The following is a 25598-nucleotide window of genomic DNA, read 5'->3' as shown; positions in this document are numbered from 1 at the left end:
CCAACCCTCATCCGTGCCGCATGAGACATGACGGATATGATTATGCCGTTGCGTAACATACCAGATCTGCCTGGTGGTCCGGGTGGTCCAGGGGTTCCTGGTAAGCCTTGTCCTCCTGGTTGGCCCTCAGGACCATAGCTCTGTCTGCCTGGGTTACCCCTCTCTCCCTTAGGCCCCAGTGTACCAGGGAACCCTGGGCTGCCTCCGCGACCTGGGAGAGGGTTGAGAGAGGAGAGACGAGGAGATGAGAGGGAGAGAGGAGGGGAAAGGAGAGGAGGCCTGTATGCATGTGTGTGTCTGCGTGCTTGCATGTGTGTGCCTGCGTACGTGTATGCATTTATGTGTGTGCGCTATGTGTGCGTGCCTGCATACATGTGTATGTGTGTCTCGGTGTTACCATCGCCAAAGGAGTCGCCTGGTCGTCCTGGTTGTCCTGGAAACCCTGGAGCTCCCGCGTCCCCTGGTTGACCAGGGAGGCCGTCGATGCCGTTGTCACCTGGTGCTCCTGCAACCAATCAGAGGACAGGTGGTCAACAGATGGGATTGTGGGTATCATGCTTTTTCATGATACATAACATGTTTGTGTGTGTGTTACCTTGAACAGACATCCCTTGTGCGTCAGTGTAGATTGGGGGTCCGGGAGGCCCCTGTTCTCCCTGGTCACCCTAAAAACAGATGAAGAAAATGTATTTATCACCCCCTACTGGCAGACTGGATCCTTGCAACTCAAACCCTCATAACAAGATGACACAATTCTGATCTTTATCCACAAATTATTGGTCTTTTGACCAATCAGATCTGCTCTTCCACCAAAAATTGGGCAAAGGATCAGAATTGGGCTGCCTGTGTAAATATAGCCAATATTACATGATATTCAATTTGTATCAAATACACAGTCATTTATTAATTTCAGAAAAATTACCTTAGGTCCACTGTAGCCTGGTTGGCCGGGGAAACCTGGACTTCCTGTGAATCCCTTTGTGGGAAAGAGATGAATTGGTTAATTAATCTGTTTATAAATCGATTCATTATTTGATTTAAGTGTGTGTGTGTGTGTGTGTTCCTACCTGTCTTCCTGGAGATCCGGAGGCCCGTTAAACCGGGAGGACCCTGCCAAGAGAAACAAGGAAGCCGCCGGAGAACAGTTTAGAATCAATCAACACAACACAATGGTGTATACCAATAATACCTATTTTGTGACATCTTCCTACAAATTAAAAAGCATCCTATTGTAGGGGTATGGACTAGTATGGTTTCCACCATATTATTATACCAGTCATTCCTTGAAATCAGTGAAGGGAAGTGAACAAGTGCACACTTTGGGAGGAAGGAACATAATTGGACATTATCAGACGTAGAAGGAGGGAGGAGCTTACCCGTCCCCCTGGATACCCCAAAATTCCACTCTCTCCCACCTCGCCAGGAAAGCCGAAAGGACCCTGCAACAGACGTATGGTTAAACATTTACAACATACTTACTGCTTGCTAAATGACAGACTATTCCCTATGTAGTCCACTACTTTATAGGGAAATCTGCAGTTCAAACGATAACAAAGCAGTCATCCGCCACTGATTTGGTAGATAGCTGAGGATGGGGCTGAGAAATGTAAAAAATCATAGACAGAGCTATAGATGCAAATACTTGCCATCCATGATATCAAATTATAGTTTTAACCGTGTTTTGAGCTATACAGTGGTTGTTTACAATTACATGTTTATAAAACAAAGGAGAAAACAAGCTTATATTTTGATGGTTAAGACAATTTATCTAAGTTCATGTAGTATTTATAAGTTATCTTCTTGTCCAATATAGGGGTGCTGTTTCAACTTTGTAAAATATCGTTGCCCAAATTAAACTGCCTCTACTCAATTCTTGCTCGTACAATATGCATATTATTATTACTATTGGATAGAAAACACTCTCTAGTTTCTAAAACCGTTTGAATTATTTCTGAGTGAAACAGAACTCATCTGCAGAAGTGAATTCTGAAATCGAGGTCTCTGTTCCAGGGTCAGTTTATAAATTCCCTTGTAAGCTATGGGGCTACATGCACTGCATACGCCTTCCCCTAGATGTCAGTAAGCGGTGAGAATTTGAATGGAGTGGATTGCACCATCTGGGGCAATAAAAAGCTTTTGGAACGGAAGGTCCGGCCTTTTCAATGGGGGGCCTGACGCAGGAGGACATCAGCATGGCGTCCTGAAAAGCTTTCGTTTAGCAGTTCTATATCTCCGGCTCTGATTTAATTTGATTTTTGTCTTAAAAACTTCATAAGGTAGTTAATTTAAACCGACTTATAGCAGTTTATATCAGTTTATTGCAATTTTCTGGAATTTCTTTGTGACGCGTTATCGCGAGTTGGACACCTCTCCGGCACATGGCTAGCGTTAGCTGCTAATTCTACAGGAGAAGAGGACACTTTTCAACCAAAAGACGATTGTTCTGGACAAAGGACACCTTGCCCAAGATCTGATGGAAGCTCAACAAATAGTAAGAAGTCTTTATGCTGTTAATTCGTATTTATGTTGAAAAATGTAAAACAATAATCCGCCATTAATCGGTGCGGTCTCGCTGTAACGCACGCTGTATGTCGTAGTAACGTTAATTTAAATAATCTAACACAGCGGTTGCATTAAGAACTAATTATCTTTCATTTGCTGTCCAACCTGTATTTTTTTGTCAAGTTTACGATTAGTTATTGATTAGATTAGGTGCCTCTCCAAAGTGCGCCGGGACAGATTGCTTGAAGTTTTGGCTACTAATCACATTGTATAACCACGATTTGTCCGCTACATATGCACATTTTCGAACAAACCCTATATGCATTGTGTAATATGATGTTACAGGACTGTCATCTGATAAAGTTTATGAAGTTAGTCAAAAATTATATATCTTTTGCTGGGTTTTTATGATCGCTAACCTTTGCTGCTGGTAAATGGCTTGTGTTTTGGCTATTGTGTAGCATTATATAATGCTATATTGTGTTTTCGCTGTAAAACACTTAAAAAATCTGAAATATTGGCTGGATTCACAAGATGTTGGTCTTTCATTTGCTGTACGCTGTGTATTTTTCAGAAATGTTTTATGATGAGTATTTAGGTATTTGACGTTGGTCTCTGTAATTATTCTGGCTGCTTCGGCGCTATTTCAGATTGCAGCTGCAATGTAGAACTGTGATTTATACCTGAAATATGCAAAAACAATTCTAACAAAACATATGCTATACAATAAATATGTTATCAGACTGTCATCTGATGAAGTTGTTTCTTGGTTAGTGACTATTTATATCTTTATTTGGTCGAAATTGTGATAGCTACCTATGCAGGAAAAAAATGGTGGAGAAAAAAAAGTTGTGTCTTTTGCTATGGTGGTTAGCTAATAGAAATACATATTGTGTCTTCCCTGTAAAACATTTTAAAAATCAGAAATGATGGCTGGATTCACAAGATGTGTATCTTTCATTTGGTGTCTTGGACTTGTGATTTCATGAACATTTTATTATATGATATCCCTGTGGCTTTAGGCTAGGCTATGCTAGTCAGCTTTTTTGATGGGGGGATCCCGGATCCGGGTTTGTGACTCGTTAGAGGTTAAATTCTTCAAGAATCAATGGTATATATAAACTCAGCAAAAAATAAACGTCCTCTCACTGTCAACTGTGTTTATTTTCAGCAAACTTAACATGTGTAAATATTTGTATGAACATAACAAGATTCAACAACTGAGACATGAACTGAACAAGTTCCACAGACATGGTACTAACAGAATAGGAATAATTTGTCCGTGACCAAAGGGGGGTCAAAATCAAAAGTAACAGTCAGTATCTGGTGTGGCCACCAGCTGCGTTAAGTACTGCAGTGCATCTCCTCCTCATGGACTGCACCATATTTGCCAGTTCTTGCTGTGAGATGTTACCCACTCTTCCACTAAGGCACCTGCAAGTTCCCGGACATTTCTGGGGGGAATGGCCCTAGCCCTCACCCTCCAATCCAACAGGTCCCAGACGTGCTCAATGGGATTGAGATCCGGGCTCTTCGCTGGCCATGGCAGAACACTGACATTCCTGTCTTGCAGGAAATCATGCACAGAACGAGCAGTATGGCTGGTGGCATTGTCATGCTAGAGGGTCATGTCAGGATGAGCCTGCATGAAGGGTACCACATGAGGGAGGAGGATGTCTTCTCTGTAACGCACAGCGATGAGATTGTCTGCAATGACAACAAGCTCAGTCCAATGATGCTGTGACACACCGCCCCAGACCATGACGCACCCTCCACCTCCAAATCGATCGCGCTCCAGAGTACAGGCCTCGGTGTAACGCTCATTCCTTCGACGATAAGCGCGAATCCGACCATCACCCCTGGTGAGACAAAACCTCGACTTGTCAGAGAAGAGCACTTTTTTGCCAGTCCTGTCTGGTCCAGCGACGGTGGGTTTGTGCCCATAGGCGACGTTGTTGCCGGTGATGTCTGGTGAAGACCTGTCTTACAACAGGCCTACAAGCTCTCAGTCCAGCTTCTCTCAGCCTATTGCGGACAGTCTGAGCACTGATGGAGGGATTGTGCGTTCCTGGTGTAACTCGGGCAGTTGTTGTTGCCATCCTGTTACTGTCCCGCAGGTGTGATGTTCGGATGTACCAATCCTGTGCAGGTGTTGTTACACGTGGTCTGCCACTGCGAGGACGAATCAGCTGTCCGTCTTGTCTCCCTGTAGCGCTGTCTTAGGCGTCTCGCAGTACGGACATTGCAATTTATTGCCCTGGCCACATCTGCAGTCCTCATGCCTCCTTGCAGCATTCCCAAGGCACATTCACACAGATGAGCAGGGACCAGGGGCATCTTTATTTTTGTGTTTTTCAGAGTCAGTAGAAAGGCATCTTTAGTGTCCTAAGTTTTCATAACTGTGACCTTAATTGCCTACCGTCTGTAAGCTGTTAGTGTCTTAATGACCGTTCCACAGGTGTATGTTCATTAATTGGTTATGGTTCATTGAACAAGCATGGAAAACAGTGTTTAAACCCTTTACAGTGAAGATCTGTGAAGTTATTTGGATTTTGACGAATTACCTTGTAAAGATAGGGTCCTGTAAAAGGGAAGTTTCTTTTTTTGCTGAGTTTATCATGAATTTGCTGTCCAAAAATTGCTGTAGCAATGGCAGATTGCCCCATTAAGGCTCTGGTCAAAAGTAGTGCACTATTAGGGAATAGGGTGCCATTTGGGACACACCCACTGTTTGAAGCATTAACAGTGACAGTATATTCTCCATTTTAGTTGAAAAGCACTCTTTATGCTCTACTGCAAATAGCTATTCAATTAAATAAATCTTTATTGTCCCCAACAGACAAGACACTTACAGGTGGGCCGGGTCTTCCAGTTGGTCCACGCACTCCTTTGTATCCCCCTTCCCCCTGACAGAGAGAGACAGAGAGAGAGACAGAGAGAGAGACAGAGAGAGAGAGAGTGAGGAGATTGAGTTACGGAGAGGGAAGCACGAGATGGTGGGGAAGACGGATACGGAAATGAGATGGAAAGAGAGAAGGGATGAGAGAAGAGAGCAGAGAGAGAGAGAATGGAGAGACAGGGAAGAGAAAAGCAAAAGGAAACGTATACAGAAACTAAATGGAAACCACACAGTTGTAGTCCTCACTGAGGAAAGTCCAGACGCCATCATTTCAGGGGGAAAAAATAATAGCATAAAGCAACGAGGAGGTAAAAACAGGTTACATAACCGCAATGACTGATGAAAACGTTTCACTGCCTAATGCTTATGTCTTATGTTCACTTAGAAGAAGTGATACTAAAGCATCGATTGAACAGAGTACAGTAACATTAGTAAAAGTCTCTCTGTAAACAATCAGTGTGCATTATGCAAACAGTAGATTATTCTTCCCCATTACAGTACATGACTGATATCTGCAGATTTTCGTTGTCTTTCAATATTACACTAATCCTGTCTTTACTTTGTATTCTGTGTGCAACAACTGATGTTAAAAAACATACAGTAAGAAAAGAAAAAACAACTCATAATAACAGCAGTACACTTGGGATGGGGTTGCGGGTGTATAATGGGGTAATGGAATGGGACACAGGACACTGGGGGGAGGGAAGGGGGGGTGTAGGCCGGGAGAGGGGATGGTTGGGGAGCGCGGGGGACTGTATGACACTCCAGGAGCCAGCCAGCGAGCCAGCTATAGGGGGGTATAGTATCACCACCACCTTCCACCACCCACCCCCCACCACGGCTCGACTCCATGCCAGGATGGAGCAACCGGCTGGGGAGAGTGGGTCGGCTACCCAGGGCTCCTCTCTGGAGCCCTGGAGCTCTTGAACGTGTGTTTCTCTCATCACAAAACCTTAGGTCCTTTGTCTCCTTTAGGAAAGCCCACAAACTCCACCACTCCATTGACCAGGGGCCTGCCTGGGTCTCCCTGCGGGCCCACATCGCCCTGGGTAACGGTAACCAAGGAAGAGAGAGTTTTACATGGCAACACGATGGGGGTTGAGGGAGAGGAGGGAGGAGGGAGGGGATTGGTTGGGTGGCGGCAACAGCAGGTTTTTTCAGGTAGATTTTGAGGGATAGGTTGGAGGGTTGGTCTAGAGAGAGGAGGGGTAGGGGTAGTTGGAGGGACGGACTGTGTGTGTGTGTGTGTGACCCTAGGAGGGGTGGTAGGTGTAGGGGGTTGGTGGGGGGTTTCGGGCAAGGTAGAGTTTGGCGGCGGCGAGGGGGGGGGGGTATGAAGGGCCGGTCAGTCACCACAGCTATAACTAATCTCCGTCCTTACTTTTACGATACGTTTTTACATCCCACACTATCATTCCTTATGTCATCCACAGCTAACAGTAGAGTTGCTGATTATTTGCATCATACTTGCTTTGGAGAGCTTCCCAACCCCTGTGCTTTGTAGTGCTACACCAGAAGCAGAATTACATTAGTTTGGCAAGATGGAGGCAAGTCAACATCGGGTTATCTGTCAACGAGTAGAGACACGTCAACTTCAACCCTCCATGGTATTTTGTAATACTACTTTCCTTAATATATAATCAAGATGTTTTTGTGATTCTGTGTCTTAGACCAGCCTTTCATCCCCTCTCTTCCCCCCTGCCTCAGTGTCTTCCTCCCCCCTCCTCCCCCCGTCTCTCCTCCCTCTTTCTCACCCCTCCGGCGGGCGGGGACCACTGCTCCTGTCTGTGTTACCTTATCTCCTTTGTAGATAGTGGTAATAGGTGCGCCTACTAGCGGCTCGTCGCCGGGCACGCCTCGGGGTCCGGGCTGACCTGCGTCGCCCTGGTGATCCAGAGGACAACACATGTGAGTCAGTCATTATTAGCCAATCAGACGGGAGGATGAGGAGGTTGAAGGGTGCGGGAGGAATTTGGAAGTTGGAAGGTATGAGAGCAAAGGTGGGGTGGGGGAGGGGTGGGGGGGGGCGGCAAGGGTTGGAAGATTGAGCGAGAGGGAGAAGATGGAGAGGGAAAAAGAGAGGTGGGGAGATAGAGGAGAAGGAGAGGTGGCAAGAAAGAGAGCCAGAAGAGGGAGGACCAGGGAGAGAGAGGGGAAAAGGAGAGGGATGGAGAGGGAGAAATAGGAAAAGAGGGAACGAGAGATAGAAGGAGAACATATTAAATAAAAAGAGAGCGACAGGAAAGGTGATAAAATGAAATGAAGATAAAAAGACTGAGGAAAAGAGAAAGACAGAGAGACTCAAAGTGAGAGTGAGAAGTAGGGGATGAGATGGTGGGATTGCATAAGGGTCGTTCCACCAATTCGGTCCCTTTTGAGAAGTGTAACTTGGTATAAAAAAATAAATATTTCACCAAATAAATAGCACATGTTCACGTTCATAAAAAAACTAGTTTTCCCATCTCAAGGGGTTAAATAATAAAAATGACTACAGTAAGTGCCTAGACCACAACGACACCGTGGTGAAGAAGGCCCGACAGCGACTCTTCAACCTCAGGATGCGGAAGAAATATAACCTGTCCCCAAGGGCCCTCACAGTGTTCTACAGGAGCACCATCGAAAGCATACTGTCGGGCTGCATCACAGCCTGGGGTATGGCAACTCCACCGCTGAGGACCACAAGGCACTACAGAGGGTGGTACGCTCAGCCGAACACGCCATTGGCTGCACACTGCATGCCCTCCAGGACACCTACAACACCAGGTGTCGCAGAAAGATCATCAGGGACCGCAGCGACCCGAGCCGTGGCCTGTTCTCGACCGTTTCCATCACTAAGACAGTATAGGAGCATCATGGCAAAAACTGTAAGACTGGCCAATAGCTTCTACCCCCTGACCATCAGGCTGCTGAATAGCCACCGCTAGTCAGCTACCTCCGTCCTGCATTGTTGGAGCTCGGAGCTCAAGAATCTAACTGTACCCTGTAACTACATCTGCAACACTGTACATGTGATTATTAAACTCTCTAATCTAATGTCATTTAAGTGCCAAATAAAGTAACAGGGTTGATCGAAACAGGGTTGACGATTTCATCTTAAATATGCCATGAATCCCTTTGTGACACAGGGAATGGAAGTTTGAAGTGTGGAACAGGGAGTTGCAATTGAATACAAGGTTCACCATTTTTTTTTGTAGCAAGCCTTTATTCATCTTAAATATAAGATGTATTTAATTATCCATGTGGTCTATACTAAAGGGCACTTCATTTAACATAACAGTATTGGTTCACAGTGTCTACTTCAAATATCAAAGGAACGCAAAATGCACCTATTTCGTGGAACAACCCATAGGCGAAGAAGGGGAGATAGGATTGGAGGAGTAAGAGGAAAGTGTATGAGGGAGATTGATAAAGAGAGAACGGTAGGGAGAGAATTGAAGAGAAAGAGGGGGATTGATAAAGAGAGAAAGGGAGAGCGAGAGAGCTCTGGCCGACTTTATTTTTCTTCCGATACGTCACTGAGAAGAAAACAATTTAAAGAGCCATTTCCTCAGGCCAAAACAGAAAATATAGAATATAGAAAAATGTTTAATTAAAGGGATAAATAACTGACTTTACTAAAATGTTTGCTTATCATCTATCCCAAAGGCTTATCAGTGAATCTAGCTGTTCCTCTTTCAACACGACTTCCAATTAGTAGTTTGTTATTGTTTGTTTGTTTGTTTGTTTGTTGTTGGGGGGTTGAACAACAAGATACATGCAGGGAGGAGAAGATGGCAAGATGGCGGATTTATCCATTGATGGATCGATGGTGAATGTTAGTGGGTCATTCATTCTCACTGGTGGTCAAATGCAACGGATACTGAATACTGAGGCAAAACTCCCAGGATGTTTCCAGCACCACCATGCCCAAATAAGGTCAAAGGAAAATAACGCAGCACAGGAAGCGGGAGCAAGTGATTCCAGCACCAATCACAGACCACGACACGCCCACCCACATGACAGCTCAGAGATCTTATTGGTGGAAGTATAATACAATAAAGTGGATTTTATAGGCAGAATATAATACAACATAGAATTCATATAATTAGTTGGGAATCTTATAGATACAATATGCTATATGTTATTGTCTGTTTCTACCAACTAAAAGTAGTCTTAACACAGACGTAATAAAGATGCCATTTAGCAGATGCTTTTATCCAAAGCGACAGACAGTACATAACTTCTGTACTAAGACTACTTTTAGTAGAGTCCACAAGTGATTGACTTTTATGAGGGTGATGAAAAGTTCTAGAATAATCTCTGAGCTGCCATCCAACAGTAAGGAAACATGTTATTTTAGTAATGCCACAGGACAACTGTTCGTTCCTTCAATTATATATTAGATTGTGATCGTTTTCGTTTAGATTTGTTAGAGTTCAGATTTATTAAGAGTTCAGATTCAGAATGAGAAACAAAATGGCCGCCTCCATAGGGCTCTAGTGGTCCCAGTGGCAGTACTGTCATGCAATTATAAACACACCAGGGGTAAACTGTAAAATCATTGAAGACAAGATCATATTTTAATAATAGAGATGGAACAAACCAGAGCAGGCTGGTGAGAGGAGGATGGCTCCTAATAATGACTGAAATGGAGTGAATGGTATCAAACACATGGAAACCATGTAATAATACCATTCCATTCTTTCCATTCCAGCCATTACAATGAGCCCATCCTCCCATGTCTCCACCCACTCGCCACCACTGATACTGGTGATATATTGAGGTAGATGTGTCAGTGGAAAAAACAGAGAGAAAAGGGGGATGAGGTCAGGAGAGATGGATGGAGGGAGTGTTGGGGGTGAAGGGTAATGTACTGTTGGATGTATGTAACGGCCAGGGGGGCGGGTGGAGATGGGAGGAGGTTGAATAGAGGGGAAGAGGATGTGTCAAACCATCACCAAGAAAGATTACATGGCATGCACACAGAGGTCAAAAAGACATCCTTCATCATGCATTTTAAACCATCCTCAACACGCGCAACACAAACACACACACACACACACACACACACACACACACACACACACACACACACACACACACACACACACACACACACACACACAACACACACACACACACACACACAACACACACACACACACACCACACAACCACACACACACACACACACACACACACACACACACACACACACACACACACACAGCTAGAATAACCTAAGCCGGCTGTCTTCAGTTTGATCTAATTTGATCTACAGTGAGGATAAAGTTCCCAGTCTCCCTCCCATTGGGAAAGACATATAGATACAAATGGGCTCTGGTCAAAAGTAGTGCACTATATAAGGAATACAGTGCCATTTGGGATGCAGATTATGTCATATTACAACTCTTTCAACAGTCTAAAGCTATAATTTAGCTTTAGACTGATGTAATAAACTGATGTAATAAATCAATTACTTCTCAATATAGCTGAAATCCAATGAGTGATAAGAAGGGGTACAGTAGGTATGGTTAGATGGGGTGGGGGGAAGTTCTGGTTGGGTCGGGTGAGCGAATAAGACCTAATCAACTGATATGATTAATTGATTACTAATCAATAAAATCGTTCATTAACATCTACTAATTAGTTGTGTTGTTTTGTTGGTGCGTACCTTGTCTCCTGGCTCCCCCTGAAACCCTAGACTGGGGCTCCCCTGGAAAACAAGAATGGGTATTGCATTTGGACAACAACACATCACCCTACACATGACAAGCATTGTAAAATTGTATGGATGTAACTATACTGAACAAAAATATATACGCAACATGTAAAGTGTTGGTCACATGTTTCATGAGCTGAAATAAAAGTTCCCAGAAATTGTACATATGCACAAAAAGCTTATTTCTCTCAAATGTTTTTGTTAACATCCCTGTTAGTGAGCATTTCTCATTTTGCCAAGATAATCCATCTACCTGACAGGATTTGGAATATTAAGAAGCTGATTAAATAGCATAATCATTACACAGGTGCAACTTGTGCTGGGGACAATAAAAGGCCACTCTAAAATGTGCAGTTTTGTACCACAACACAATGCCACAGATATCTCAAGTTTTGAGGGAGTGTGCAATTTGCATGCTTACTGTAGGAATGTCCACCAGAGCTGTTGCCAGAGAATATCATTTTCATTTCTCTACCATAAGCCACCTCCAACGTTGTTTTAGAGAATTTGGCAGTACGTCCAACAGGCCTCACAACCGCAGACCAAGTGTAACCATGCCAACCCAGGACCTCCACATCCGGCTTCGTCACCTGCGGGATCGTCTGAGATCAGCCACCTGGACAGCTGATGAAACTGAGGACTATTTCTGTCTACAATAAAGCCCTTATGTGGGTATAAACTAATTTTTATTGGCGGTATTGGCGGTTGGAACCAAAAATCTGAAATTTGGTCTCAGACCAAAAAGGACAGATTTCCACAGGTCTAATGTCCATTGCTCGTGTTTTTTCTTATTGGTGTCCTTTAGGAGTAGTTTCTTTGCAGCAATTCGACCATGAAGGTCTGATTCACGCAGTCTCCTCTGAACAGTTGATGTTGAGATTTGTCTGTTACTTCAACTCTGTGAAGCATTTATTTGGGCTGCAGTTTGAGGTTGGTAACTCTAATGAACTTATCCTCTGTAGCAGAGGTAACTCTGGGTCTTCCTTTCCTGTGACGGTCCTCATGAGAGCCAGTTTCATCATAGCTCTTTATGGTTCTTGCGACTGCACTTGAAGAAACGTTCAAAGTTCTTGAAATGTTCTGCATTGACTGACCTTCTGACCTTCTTAAAGTAATGATGGACTTTCGTTTCTCTATGCTTATTTGAGCTGTTCTTGCCATAATATGGACTTGGTATTTTACCAAATAGGGCTATCTTCTGTATACCACCCTTACCTTGTCACAACACAACTGATTGGCTCAAACGCATTAAGAAGGAAAGAAATTCCACAAATTAACTTTTAACAAGGCACACCTGTTAATTGAAATACATTCCAGGTCATGAAATTGGTTGAGAGAATGCCAAGAGTGTGCAAAGCTGTCATCAAGGCAAAGGGTGGCTACTTTGAAGAATCTCAAATATAAAATATGTTTTGATTTGATTAACACTTTTTTAGTTACTACATGATTCCATATGTGTTATTTAATAGTTTTGATGTCTTCACTACTATTCTACAATGTAGAAAATAGTAAAAATAAAGCAAAACCCTTAAATGAGTAGATGTGTCCAAACTTTTGACTGGTACTGTATAGTCATTGTAACAGTCTCCATATAAGTCACCAGTAACAAAAGTCCCCAATATGGACGGAATTTACATAGCATCTGTCGGCAATAACTTGGAATGAACAACAGACAATCTCCATTATGACAAAAGCAACATGAAGTACACAGCTTTTAGTTATTTAGTACACACTCCCCCCTATGTGTTTGGTGGTGTCATTACACTGTCTCCACCATAGAGATCCTTATTCGTTTCTATGGAGCAGACAGGCTGTCTCTGAGGTCAGTACGGTGTCCATATTAGGACAGCCTCAGTCTGAGCAGGACTTTCAGGTCACGTGTCTAGTGTTGCAGTGGTGTAAAGTACTTAAGTAAACCTTTAGTACTTTCAAGTACTACTTAAGTCGGTTTTTGGGGTATATGTACTTTACTTTTTATATTTTTGACAACTTTGACTTTTTTCCCACTACATTCCTAAAGAACATAATGTACTTTTTACTCCATACATTTTCCCTGACACCTAAAAGTACCCGTTACATTTCTAATGCTCATCAGGAAAGCAAAATGGTCCAATTCACACACACTGACAGAATCACTAAACACTAAAATGTTGGAGTATGCAGTCTTGTTTGCTTATTATAAGGAATGCGAAATGATTTATACTTTTATTTTTGATACTTTAGTATATTTAAAACCAAATACCTTTAGACTTTAACTCAAGTAGTACTGTATTTTGCTTGGTGACTTTTACTTTTACTTGAGTAAAAAGTATGACAATTGGGTACTTTTTCCACCACTGTAGTGTTGTCCAGCACTTACTAAAGGGCCAGGGGCATCATGTTAGCGGAGCAGGAAAACTCCAGGCCTATAACTACTGAAGGGTCAGGAGTTTTCCCCTATCTAGTGTTGTCCAGTACTTACTACAGGGCCAGGGGGACCGGGGGGGCCTGGAGCACCCTGGAGAAAAACAACACAACACAGACAGGAAGTCAGTTGGAGAGAAGACTGATCTATTATATCTATTAGATTCTATTGTAAAATAGACAGTCAATAAGAGACAATAAGAGAGGTATATTCCCCCAAGTCACTGGCTTTAGTCTTATTAACCAATGTGTAGATTAAACATGACAAACACTCTGTGTAATGCAAAGGTTGTCATGACACTGTTTGGGATAAAATAGTTCCTGTAATATACTGAGTACATACAGTATATTAACGGTATATTGTATCTAGATCAACATAGACAGGTGTGTGTGTGTGTGTGTGTGTGTGTGTGTGTGTGTGTGTGTGTGTTTGTGTGTGTGTGTGTGTTTTTGTGTGTGTGTGTGTGTGTGTACGTACAAGGAATCCATCAGGACCTCTGGGGCCGAAGTCACCGGGACCTCCGTCTGGACCTCTTGGACCTACGGAGAGAAACATAACGCAAGAAGACCGGGTCAGGAACACAGAACACATAGAACCCTTAGGAACCCGGTCAGGAACACACCAAGTTATCAAATACACTACATATACAGGAAGAGATCCAGTATATTGATGTGTAGTAAGGAGATGTCTTACAGGTACACCATCCAGTCCAGGCCGACCAGGAACTCCCTGTAAGGAAACAGATAAACTGTGAGCTAAACAACTGGCCCCAGTTCATTATAAACATAGACTCGGGGAAGAAGGGACGGAGGAGGAAGGAAAGAGAGTCCGTCTCAGGTCAGACTGACCTCAATGGATGACATATAAGCAACAACATCATCCCCTTTCTCTAAACAATCTCCAGGATAGGACAGATGAGGTAGGGGAGGAGGGAGAGGAAGCAATGTCAAACTTTTCCTGATAATATCCATATGTGTGGTGTGTGTGTTGTGTGTTGTGTGGTGTGTGTGTGTGTGTGTGTGTGTGTGTGTGTGTGTGTGTGTGTGTGTGTGTGTGGTGTTGTTACCCCACTGAGTCCAACGTATACAGGCTCTCCCTTCTGTCCTTTAGGACCAGTGGGCCCCTGATGGAGAGCGAGAGAGAGAGAGAGAGAGAGAGAGAGAGAGAGAGAGAGAGAGAGAAAGAGAGAGAGAGAGAGAGAGAGATCATAGCACATTAAAGCCTGTAACCCTCCGGCTGCCAGCTCACTCCATGCAGACCCCCCACCCCCAGTCAGCTCAGGGATTCAAACCAGCAATGCTTTGGTTACTGGCCCGGCGTTACTGGCCCGGCGTTCTAACCACTGCCACCTGTTAATAGATGACTCTCGTTACAGTCATATAGTACTGATGTAAATGATAGTTGTTACCCACAGCGAATCCAGTTTGGTCCAACACACACTACACTAGATCATTTCGTCTTACAGTACAAAGATACTCTACAATCATGATAATAAGAACAATAATAATATATGCCATTTACAGTGCCTTTCAGAAATGTTTCATACCCCTTGACTTATTTCACATTTTGCTGTGTTACAACCTGTTTTCAAAATGGATGAAATATGTATATTTTTTTATCTCACCCAGACAACACCCCCAAAGGACAAAGTGAAAACATGTGTTTAGAAATGTTTGCAAATGTATTGAAAATGAAATACAGAAATACCTCATTTACATAAAAGCCTGTAAGAGCTTTGCACACCTATATTGTACAACTATTGCACATCACTATTTTTTATTTTATTCTTCAAGCTCTGTCAAGTTGGTTGTTGATCATTGCTAGACAGCCATTTTCAAGCCAATTTAAGTCTTAACTCTAACTAGACCACTCAGGAACATTCAAAGTCGTCTTGGTAAGCAACTCCAGTGTATATTTGGCCTTGTGTTTTAGGTTATTGTCCTGCTGAAAGGTGAATTTGTCTCCCAGTGTCTGTTGGAAAGCAGATTGAACCAGGTCTTCCTCTAGGATTTTACCTGTGCGTAGCAAAAAAAGATGACAAGCATACCGATGACAAGCATACCTATAACATGATGCAGCCACCACCATGCCTGAAAATATGAAGAGTGGTACTCGGTGATGTGGTGTGTTGGATTTGCCCCAAACAACTCTTTGTATTCAGGACATGAAGTACATTGCTTTGCCACATTTAAAAAAAAGTATTACTTTAGCGCCTTATTGCAAACAAGATGAATGTTTTGGAATATTTGTATTATGTACAGGTTTCCTTCTTTTCACTCTATCATTTAGGTTAGTATTGTGGAGTAACTAAAATGTTGTTGATCCATCCTCAGGTCTCTCCTATCACAGCCATTAAACTGTAACTTTTTTAAAGACACCATTGGCCTCACGGTGAAATCACTGAGCTATTTTTTTCCTCCCCGGCAACTGAGTTAGGAAGGACGCCTGTATCTTTGTATTAACTGGGTGTATTTATACACTATCCAAAGTGTAATTAATAACTTCACCATGCTCAAAGGGATATTCAATCTCTGCTTTTTTTTTTTTTTTTTTTTTTTTTGCCATCTATCCAATAGGTGCCCTTCTTTGCGAGGTATTGGAAAACCTCCCTGGTCATTGTGGTTGAATCTGTGTTTGAAATTCACTGCTCAACTGAGGGACCTTACAGATCATTGTATGTGTGGAGTACATAGATGAGGTATTCATAAAAAAATCATGTTAATCACTATTATTGCACACAGAGTCCATGCAACTTATTTAAGTGACTTGTTAAGCAAAGTTTTACTCCTGAACTGTATAGGCTTGCCACAACAAAAGTGTTCAATATTTATTGAAGACATTTCAGCTTTTCATTTTTAATACCTTTGTCAAAATTTGTAAAAACACAATTCCACTTAGACATTATGGGGTATTGTGTGTAGACCAGTGATACCAAATCTCAATGTAATCTATTCTAAATTCAGGCTATAACAAAACAAAATGTGGAAAAAGTCAAGGGGTGTGAATACTTTCTGAAGGCACTGTAGCAGACACTTTTATCCAAAGCGACTTAGTGCATACATTTTACGTATGGGTGGTGCAGAGAATCAAACCCACTCTCCTGGCGTTGCAAAAGCCCTGCTCTACCAACTGAGCCACAGAGGACAACCCTACAGCTACAGATGATAATAGTATAGTAGCACGTAGACAGTTTAGATAATAGATGTTACTCACAGAGAGTCCTGGAGCTCCAGGTATCCCTCCGTTTAGAGTTCTGGGACCTGGGTCTCCCTGGGTACCGTTGCACCCGTCTGCTCCCGGTAGACCCCTGCCACCGTCCGCACCTGGGTGACCCTAGAGAGAAAGATAGGGTTAGGGTGTGTGTGCGTGCGTGTGTGCGTGCGTGCGTGCGCTACAATACTCACTGGGACTCCGTCGGTTCCTGGGAACCCTGGTACGCCCATAGGCCCCTTTTCTCCTTTCAGCCCAGAGGGGCCCCCGAGTCCGACGTGACCCTTTTCTCCTTTGGGCCCTGAAGGCCCTTGGTCACCTGGGAAGCCCTCTGGTCCACTGGGTCCTACTGGCCCCAAGGCCCCTGGACGCCCCTGGAGAGACACAGAGGGGAAATACATGGTGAGAAGGGACCTAAGCTTGGAGTGCAGGATAGGTAGAGTACAGTCCTATATCCTCAAAAGAGGACTCCTCTTCTGGAGGGAGAAAGAAGAGGAGATGGTGAAAGAGTGGATGTTAACTTCCATGACCAAATATATGACATCATAGGAAGTCCTTGAAAGAAAGGGAAGTAGAGGTTACGTTTGGGGAGGAGGAGGAGAGGGAGTTTAAACGTGAGGGAACATTCAACGACAAATTGCAAGGTGTCCATCTTGTTTTAGTTTTATCTCTGTGTGTGTGTGTGTGTGTGTGTGTGTGTGTGTGTGTGTGTGTGTGTGTGTGTGTGTGTGTGTGTGTGTGTGTGTGTGTGTGATGCAAGGTTATTATAGTTCTGTGTTTTTATATTAGTTTTATTTATATTTTTCCCCATTTAGCTAGTGATAGCTAGTAATTGTGATCAAAGATGATCTATATACTGACAAGATACTGGACTGACCGCAATAATAATGGGAATAAATGTCTGCAAAGGCGGTGAGGACGCGGGATCAAGCACTGTCATTCTAGCCAATGAGAGGGCAGATACACGTGTGAACAACAGGCACAACTCTGATATAAAATAGTTTTTCTCAAAGTTGCAGGAATGCCATGTGCATCCACTTATATCAGTACATTCATAAGGACCTAAACATTACAGCTATTCTATCAAATAAGCCTGAAGTAGCAAATGAGCAAATACTGTACATTTTATTTTTTACCAAATTTGACATTCTCTCATTGACCTCCATACAAAAAATACCCACTTCCTCTGCTTCTCGCTGTATTTTCGTGCAGACAGAGGGGTGGAGTCAAGCCTCTCACTTTGCCTCTTCCTATTCTATAATGATTCACAAGCTAGGCCTATTTGAAACATCGCCATCTCATGGCTGGATTTATTCACCAGCTTCAGTAGCTTGAATACCCCCCCAAAAGTTTGAAAACGCCATTGAAAACCCCATTCGATTTTTGATCAGGTTAAAAACTTAAACGGAACATAATTCATGATGGTTTTCATTTGAATATAGTTTTGTTTTCGAGTCAAAGATAATAGTTTCAGTAGTTTTTCAAACCGGTTTGTTAATTATTTTATTTCAGTTTACGAAGCTGTTTTTTCATGATTAGTATTTGTTTTAGTTTCAGTTTTCGTTTACTATAATAACCTTGGTGTGACATTTTGGCGAGGAAGCAAGTTTCTACAGAACCCCTCAGTATATAGACGGAGCTAGATGTGGTGGTGATTGTGCTATAGGTCTATAGCGATAAAGAGACTCCACTGTGGGCATGCTGAGGCTTGTGGCTATAGACGGGGTATCGGATTCAAATGGTGATATTCTGGTTCTGAGAAAGAGACAGAGAGAGACTACACAGTATGTGTGTGTGGAAGTGTATATTTGCCTAAACTGATATTTTCCCTACAAATGTGTGCAAGACAGACAGTGCTACAACAGATCTAAACATGCATTACCCAACCTTCACCACAGGGCGGTGACAGAGAGTAGTTATTGCCCTCCCCAAGTGATGACAGTTAAAAGCAGTGATGCCAATGGTAGTAAAACTCTCTCTCTGTGACAGCCAGTAATAATCTGAGGTGGATGGATTAGGGGAGTGTTAAACTAACACCCTGACATGTGATCGTCATAGTCCTAATTTACACCAGCTGTATAAAGAGGGCAGGGATCACTTTGGTGTAGGGGAGAGGGTGAGTAGAGGTGTGGATGAGGGGCAGGGAGCACATTCGGTCGGGTGAGGAGAGAAGGGGGTGAGGGGGAGAAGGGTTCTTAAGACGAGTCAGGAGAGAGTCTGAGCTTTTAGTGAATTCCTCGACTGGGATGACTCAAAAACACGTGACGGACACACTCAGACAGCAAATTCAGAGTTCACACACCCCTCCATTAGTGGAAGGCAGAGTTTACAAACTAAACACAGAGGGGTAATTTCTGCACCACACCACCTGGTCCTATAGATATATAACATCTGTCTCCAGACACAACCCTATCAACCTGGCCAGGACCAGAGCTATCCAGAAGAATGTAGAAATTGCCCTTAACCACAGATCTAGGATCAGATTACTCTACCTCTTACCCTGACATATATGGAGATACAAATCTGACCCTGTATCAGTGGTTAGACTCGACTTTAGTCACAAACTCCCACTGGTGCTGATACCAACGGCTAATGCTAGCCCTGCTGCTTACAATGAGAGTAGAATGAACTTGCCATAGACACTGATCCAAGGTCTGTTAGGGTGTTTCACCCCTAGTGGTTAAGGTTTCTGGGAAGGTAAGCTGATCCTAGATCTGTGCCTAAGGGTGACTTCTCCATCCCTAACCATCTACATAGGTCTTAATGACAGGGAGCGGTTAGGTGTAGGCAGTGATCTGCTTAAAGGCCTCACACCTGGTTCTAAACATACAAGTATGTAGCAGTTGGTCCAATGATGTATATAAACACTGGATTGCTGATGCTATGTATTGGCCAACCGGTCGGCCATATTGGCATTCCTCAGTAGGAGCAGTCCTTAATAGGAGTGAATAGAATTCTACAGTATTTAAATTAAATATTTCAAGGACAAAATATTAAATATTTTGTTGTTATATTGGGGACAGTAACATTAGTAAACTCAGAAATATATACTTTAAGGAAAATGTTTTAAATGTTTTTTATTTGTATGTTTAACTCACATAATATAATTTACAAGTATGGATTAAGCTGTCTGTAATATAATAAATGTGGCAAAAACGAATGTACATGAATAAATGCAGTTATTTGGCTTCCCAATTATTGTTTTTTACAATGGCGTGGGCATGGTGACTTCAACACAGCACCCCCTATCAGTCATCTAGTGTATATATACATCGTTGGGGTAGACAAGTCGGCCACTTTCTCTCACCCCTTTCTCTCCCTCTCTCTCTTCCTCTGTCTGTCTGCCTGCCTGTCTGTCTGATTGTTTCCCTTCCCTCTCTCTCCCTCCAAGGCCAAATAGAATACATTTTTACTCTGTGATAGATAAGAGGTCACTGTAAAGGTGTTTGTTAGGTATGACACTTTGACAACTACTGTGACATAACTCTCTCAGTCGTTCTCCACGTCTCGACTAATGTCTAGCAAACACCTTAACAGAGACCTCTTACCTAACACAGAGACAGAGTTCACCCTGTTAGGCCCTTACAGTAGCTCTCTGAAGAGGGTTCTGGAAGCATCCATCTGCTCGATGGATTAAAACCAGCTCTCTTTTTTTTAATAGAAAAGACATCACACAATGTTATTCTGTGATCCCAGTGAAAGTATGTCCACGGTGAAAGCAATAGGAGGTGGAGGGGGCAATAGGAGGTAGGAGGGGGAACGCCTAAGGTTTTTTTGGGGACTGTGCTGACCTGGCCGGCAAATAAGAGAAAAGATCATCCTTCCCAGTAAACAAAATGACGTTGAAAAGATGTCATCAGGAGCATTTTAGGTGCTGAATAAAATAAAAAAAGGTGAAGATACGTATTTTCCAGTCATTGATTCTATGGCCAAATTTCAACTGCACATACATTCTCAATGAAGTGAGCATTATATCACAACAACCATTGTTCAACCCTCTTAATATAGGAAAGAGGCGCCAACTGAAGAGTGCAACATAACATGCATTATTGCTCCCATCTGTCACATGCACTTATGTTATAGTGAAGTGCAGTTTGCAAACACCTCTTTCTACTGACTTGAGAGTCATAAATCGTTTTTTCTGAGTGACTCGTTCATTTTAGTAGTTCGTTTGACCTGCTAGTGCTGGCCGCAATGAGTCCTACGACTGATACACGCTCCTCCGGCTCAGCGGCTCCAAAGACGTGCTCCGACCACCGACTGTTTGTCATATGCACGCTGGAAAATGGATCATTAGCATAGAGAAAGAGACATGTTTAGAAATTATCATTGATCGCATGGTGCAAGAATGACTGCAATTCATTGATTATTTAATGCTATGATGGACACAGCTTTCTTAGATTATCATACACAGCCTCTGCTCAATAAACTCGAAACAAATTGTTTGGGGAGCTGCAGTTTGCGAACAACTGTGCTTATCACTTTGCCGGGCTACCCAGACTCCTTGCTCCGGCCAAACACAACGCCACGCACACTGTCGTGAGTTTTTACAATAGGCTATTTAGCGAACGACAGAGCAGCGGAAGAATTTAGTGTGAGTCGTCAGGCTACTGTACTTATCATCCTCACGGCAGTCAAGCGATGCATTCCGCCAAGAGTGGTTCACAATCTAGTCCGGTTGCGGCCACAACTAGACCTCGTTTGTATCAAATATCAAGAAATAATCTTGTTTGTATGCCTAGCAATCAACAAATGTGCATTGTTTAAAGCACACGTTTACAAGTCTCAGTCACAAATGACAGCTCCAATAAGTCCCCTGTGGTGAAAGACACGTGAACGAGAGTCTCATAGAATCATGACTTTTGAGTTTTCATTTCATTGGTTGCCGGTAGGCGGTCCTGCGTGCTCTGGGCATTACTAACTCAAATAACACAATTAGTTGACATTTTTGTTATTTTGCCTAAACGTGTCGAAAAATATCTGAGTCAATAAAAGGAGCAGAATTTCCCATCACTATCACCAGTATGTTAGCTTTTTCAAAAGTTTCAAACCGGCAGTAGTAATGTCCAAACTAGTAAAAAATATTGTACTTAATTAACCAACTGACCACTTCAACTAAATGAAATCAAATTTATTAATGGAATTAAGACATATTTAAGTATTAGGATGAGCAATGTCAGAGTGACATTGACTAAAATACAGTAAAAAAGAATACAGTATATACATATGAAATGAGTAAAGCAGTATGTAAACATTAAAGTGACCAGTGATTCCATGTCTATGTACAGTTAAAGTCAGAAGTTTATATACACCTTAGCCAAATACATTTAAACTCAGTTTTTCACAATTTCTGACATTTAATCCTAGTGAAAAGGATGTCTTAGGTCAGTTAGATCACCACTTTATTTTAAGAATGTGAAATGTCAGAATAATAGTAGAGAGAATGATTTATTTCCGCTTTTATTTCTTTCATCACATTCCCAGTGGGTCAGAAGTTTACATGCACTCAATTAGTATTTGGTAGCATTGCCTTTAAATTGTTGGGTTAATTTTGGCCCATTCCTCCTGACAGAGCTGGTGTAACTGAATTAGGTTTGTAGTCCTCCTTGCTCGCACATGCTTTTTCAGTTCTGCCCTCAAATTTTCTAAAGGATTGAGGTCAGGGCTTTGTGATGGCCACTCCAATACCTTGACTTTCTTGTCCTAAGCCATTTTGCCAAACTTTGGAAGTATGCTTGGGGTCGTTGTCCATTTGGAAGACCCATTTGCAACCAAGCTTTAACTTCCTGACTGATGTCTTGAGATGTTGCTTCAATATATCCACATAGTCTTCCTCCCTCATGATGCCATCTACTTTGTGAAGTGCACCAGTCCCTCCTGCAGCAAAGCACCCCCACAACATGATGCTGCCACCCCCGTGCTTCACGGTTGAGATGGTGTTCTTCGGCTTGCAAGCGTCCCCCTTTTTCCTCCAAACAACAATGGCCATTATGGCCAAACAGTTCTATTTTAGTTTCATCAGACAGGAGAACATTTCTCCAAAAAGTACGATCTTTGTCCCCATGTGCAGTTGCAAACCGTAGTCTGGCTTTTTTATGGCGGTTTTTGAGCAGTGGCTTCTTCCTTGCTGAGCGGCCATTCAGGTTATGTCGATATTGGACTTGTTTTACTGTGGATAGAGATACTTTTGTACCTGTTTCCTCCAGCATCTTCACAAGGTCCTTCGCTGTTGTTCTGGGATTGATTTGCACTTTTCGTACCAAAGTACGCTCATCTCTAGGAGACAGAATGTGTCTCCTTCCTGAGCGGTATGACAGCTGCATGGTCCCATGGTGTTTATAATTGCATACAATTGTTTGTACAGATGAATGTGGTACCTTCAGGCGTTTGGAAATTGCTCCCAAGGATGAACCAGATGTTTGGAGGTCTACAATTTTTTATCTGAGGTAATGGCTGATTTCTTGATTTTCCCATAATGTCAAGCAAAGAAGCACTGAGTTTAAAGGTAGGCCTTGAAATACATCCAAAGGTACACCTCCAATTTACTCAAATTATGTCAATTAGCCTATCAGAAACTTCTAAAGCCAAGATGTTTAAAGGCACAGTCAACATCTGACCCACTGGAATTGTGATACAGTGAATTATACGTGAAATAATCTGTCTGTAAACAATTGTTGGGAAAATGACATGTGTCATGCACAAAGTAGATGTCCTAACCAACTTGCCAAAACTATAGTTTGTGAACAAGAAATTTGTGGAGTGGTTGAAAAACGAGTTTTAATGACTCCAACCTAAGTGTATGTTAACTTGCGACTTCAACTGTATATAGGGCAGCAGCCTCTAAGGTGCAGGGTTGAGTAACCGGGTGGTAGCCGGTTAGTGATGGCTATTTAACAGTATGATGGCCTTGAGATAGAAGCTGTTTTTTAGTCTCTCATTCTCAGCTTTGATGCACCTGTACCAACCTCGCCTTCTGGATGATAGTGGGGTGAAAAGGCCGTGGCTTGGGTGGTTGATGTCCTTGATGATCTTATTCCTGTGACATTGGGTACTGTAGGTGTCCTGGAGGGCAGGCAGTGTGCCACCGGTGATGCCCTCTGGAGAGCCCTGCGGTTGTGGGAGGTGCAGTTGCCATACCAGGCGGTGATACAGCCCGACAGAATGCTTTCAATTGTGCATCTGTAAAAGTTTGTGAGGGTCTTAGGTGCCAAGCCAAATTTCTTCAGCCTTCTGAGGTTGAAGAGGCACTGTGGATGTGGATAGGGGCGTGCTCCCTCTGCTTTTTCCTGAAGTCCAGGATCAGCTCCTTCATTTTGTTGACGTTGAGGGAGAGGTTATTTTCCTGGCATCACTCCGCCAGGGCCCTCACCTCCTCCCTGTAGGCTGTCTCGTCATTGTTGGTAATCAGGCATACAATGGTTGTGTCGTCTGCTAAATTGATGATTGAGTTGGAGGCTGTGTGACCACACAGTCATGGGTGAACAGGGAGTACAGGAGGGGGCTGAGTATGCACCCTTGTGGGGCCCCTGTGTCGAGGATAAGTGAAGTGGAGGTGTTGTTTCCTACCTTCACCACCTGGGGGCGGCCCGTCAGGAAGTCCAGGACCCAGTTGCACAGGGCGGGGTTCAGACCCAGGGCCCCGAGCTAGATGATAAGCTTGGAGGGTACTATGGTGTTGAAGGCTGTGCATATAGTCAATAACAGCATTCTTACATAGGTATTCCTCTTGTCCAGGTGGGATAGGGCAGTGTGCAGTGCAATGACGATTGCATCGTCTGTGGATCTATTGGGGCATTAAGCGAATTGAAGTGGGTCTAGGGTGTCAGGTAAGGTAGAGGTGATATGATCCTTAACTAGCCTCTCAAAGCTCTTCATGATGACAGAAGTGAGTGCTACTGGGAGATAGTCAAGGTGCTCTCGAGTGGCGCAGCGGTGTAAGGCACGGCATCTCTGTGCTAGAGGCATCACTACAAACCCTGGTTCGATTCACAACTGCCCGTGATTGGGAGTCCCATAGTGGCGATGCACAATTGGCCCAGAGTCGTTAGGGTTTGGCCGGGGTAGGCTTTCATTGTAAATAAGAATTTGTTCTTAACTGACTTGCCTAGTTAAATACATTTTAAAAACTGTCATTTAGTTCAGTTACCTTTAATTTCTTAGGTACAGGAACAGTGGTGGACATTTTGAAGCAAGTGGGGACAGCAGACTGGGATAGGGAGAGATTGAATATGTCCGTAAACACTCCAGCCAGCTGGTCTGCACATGCTTTGAGGATGTGGCTAGGGATGCCGTCTGGGCCGGCAGCCTTGCGAGGGTTAACACGCTTAAATGTCTTCATCACGTCAGCCACGGAGAACGAGAGCCCACAGGGAGCGGGCCACATCCATGGCACTGTGTTATCCTCGAAGCGGGTGAAGAAGGTGTTTAGCTTGTCTGGGAGCAAGACGTCGGTGTCCGCGAGGTGGCTGGTTTTCCCTTTGTAATCATTGATTGTCTGTAGACCTGCCACATACGTCTCGTGTTTGACCCGTTGAATTGTGACTCCACTTTGTCTCTGTACTGACGTTTTGCCTGTTTGTTTGCTTTACGGAGGGAATAACTACACTGTTTGTATTTTGAAGGGTTACCACATTCAACCCACTAAGACGTTACCGACAGCAACGTCCTTTGGACGAGAGAGAGAGAGAGAGAAAAAGAAAGAGAGAGAGAGAAAGAAAAAGAAAGAGAGACAGAGAAAAAGAGAGAGAGAGAAAAAGAAAGAGAGAGAGAGAAAAAGAAAGAGAGAAAGAGAGAAAGAGAGAGAGAAAGAGAGAGAGAAAAAGAAAGAGAGAGAGAGAAAAAGAAAGAGAGAGAGAGAAAGAAAAAGAAAGAGAGACAGAGAA

At 43.2% G+C, this 25598-nt stretch overlaps 1 protein-coding gene across 1 annotated transcript in view; it reads right to left on the bottom strand.

Moving 5' to 3' along the window:
- col4a6 (collagen, type IV, alpha 6) overlaps positions 1 to 25598 on the bottom strand; it is a 224809-nt gene that overhangs the window by 41755 nt on the left and 157456 nt on the right. Inside the window, exons 5-19 of the mRNA XM_070449551.1 lie at positions 16911 to 17090; positions 16720 to 16839; positions 14573 to 14629; positions 14200 to 14235; positions 13984 to 14103; positions 13564 to 13599; positions 11055 to 11096; positions 6354 to 6446; positions 5355 to 5408; positions 1377 to 1439; positions 1068 to 1110; positions 930 to 976; positions 596 to 665; positions 398 to 505; positions 62 to 211 (exon numbers count right to left, since the gene is read on the bottom strand). Coding sequence (XP_070305652.1) covers positions 62 to 211; positions 398 to 505; positions 596 to 665; positions 930 to 976; positions 1068 to 1110; positions 1377 to 1439; positions 5355 to 5408; positions 6354 to 6446; positions 11055 to 11096; positions 13564 to 13599; positions 13984 to 14103; positions 14200 to 14235; positions 14573 to 14629; positions 16720 to 16839; positions 16911 to 17090 — 1219 coding nt within the window. The remainder of the gene's footprint in view (positions 1 to 61; positions 212 to 397; positions 506 to 595; positions 666 to 929; positions 977 to 1067; positions 1111 to 1376; positions 1440 to 5354; positions 5409 to 6353; positions 6447 to 11054; positions 11097 to 13563; positions 13600 to 13983; positions 14104 to 14199; positions 14236 to 14572; positions 14630 to 16719; positions 16840 to 16910; positions 17091 to 25598) is intronic.

Source organism: Salvelinus sp. IW2-2015, linkage group LG3 (assembly GCF_002910315.2).
Source record: "Salvelinus sp. IW2-2015 linkage group LG3, ASM291031v2, whole genome shotgun sequence".
Classification (NCBI taxonomy): Eukaryota; Metazoa; Chordata; class Actinopteri; order Salmoniformes; family Salmonidae; genus Salvelinus; species Salvelinus sp. IW2-2015.
This window is presented reverse-complemented; position numbering and strand designations above follow the sequence as displayed.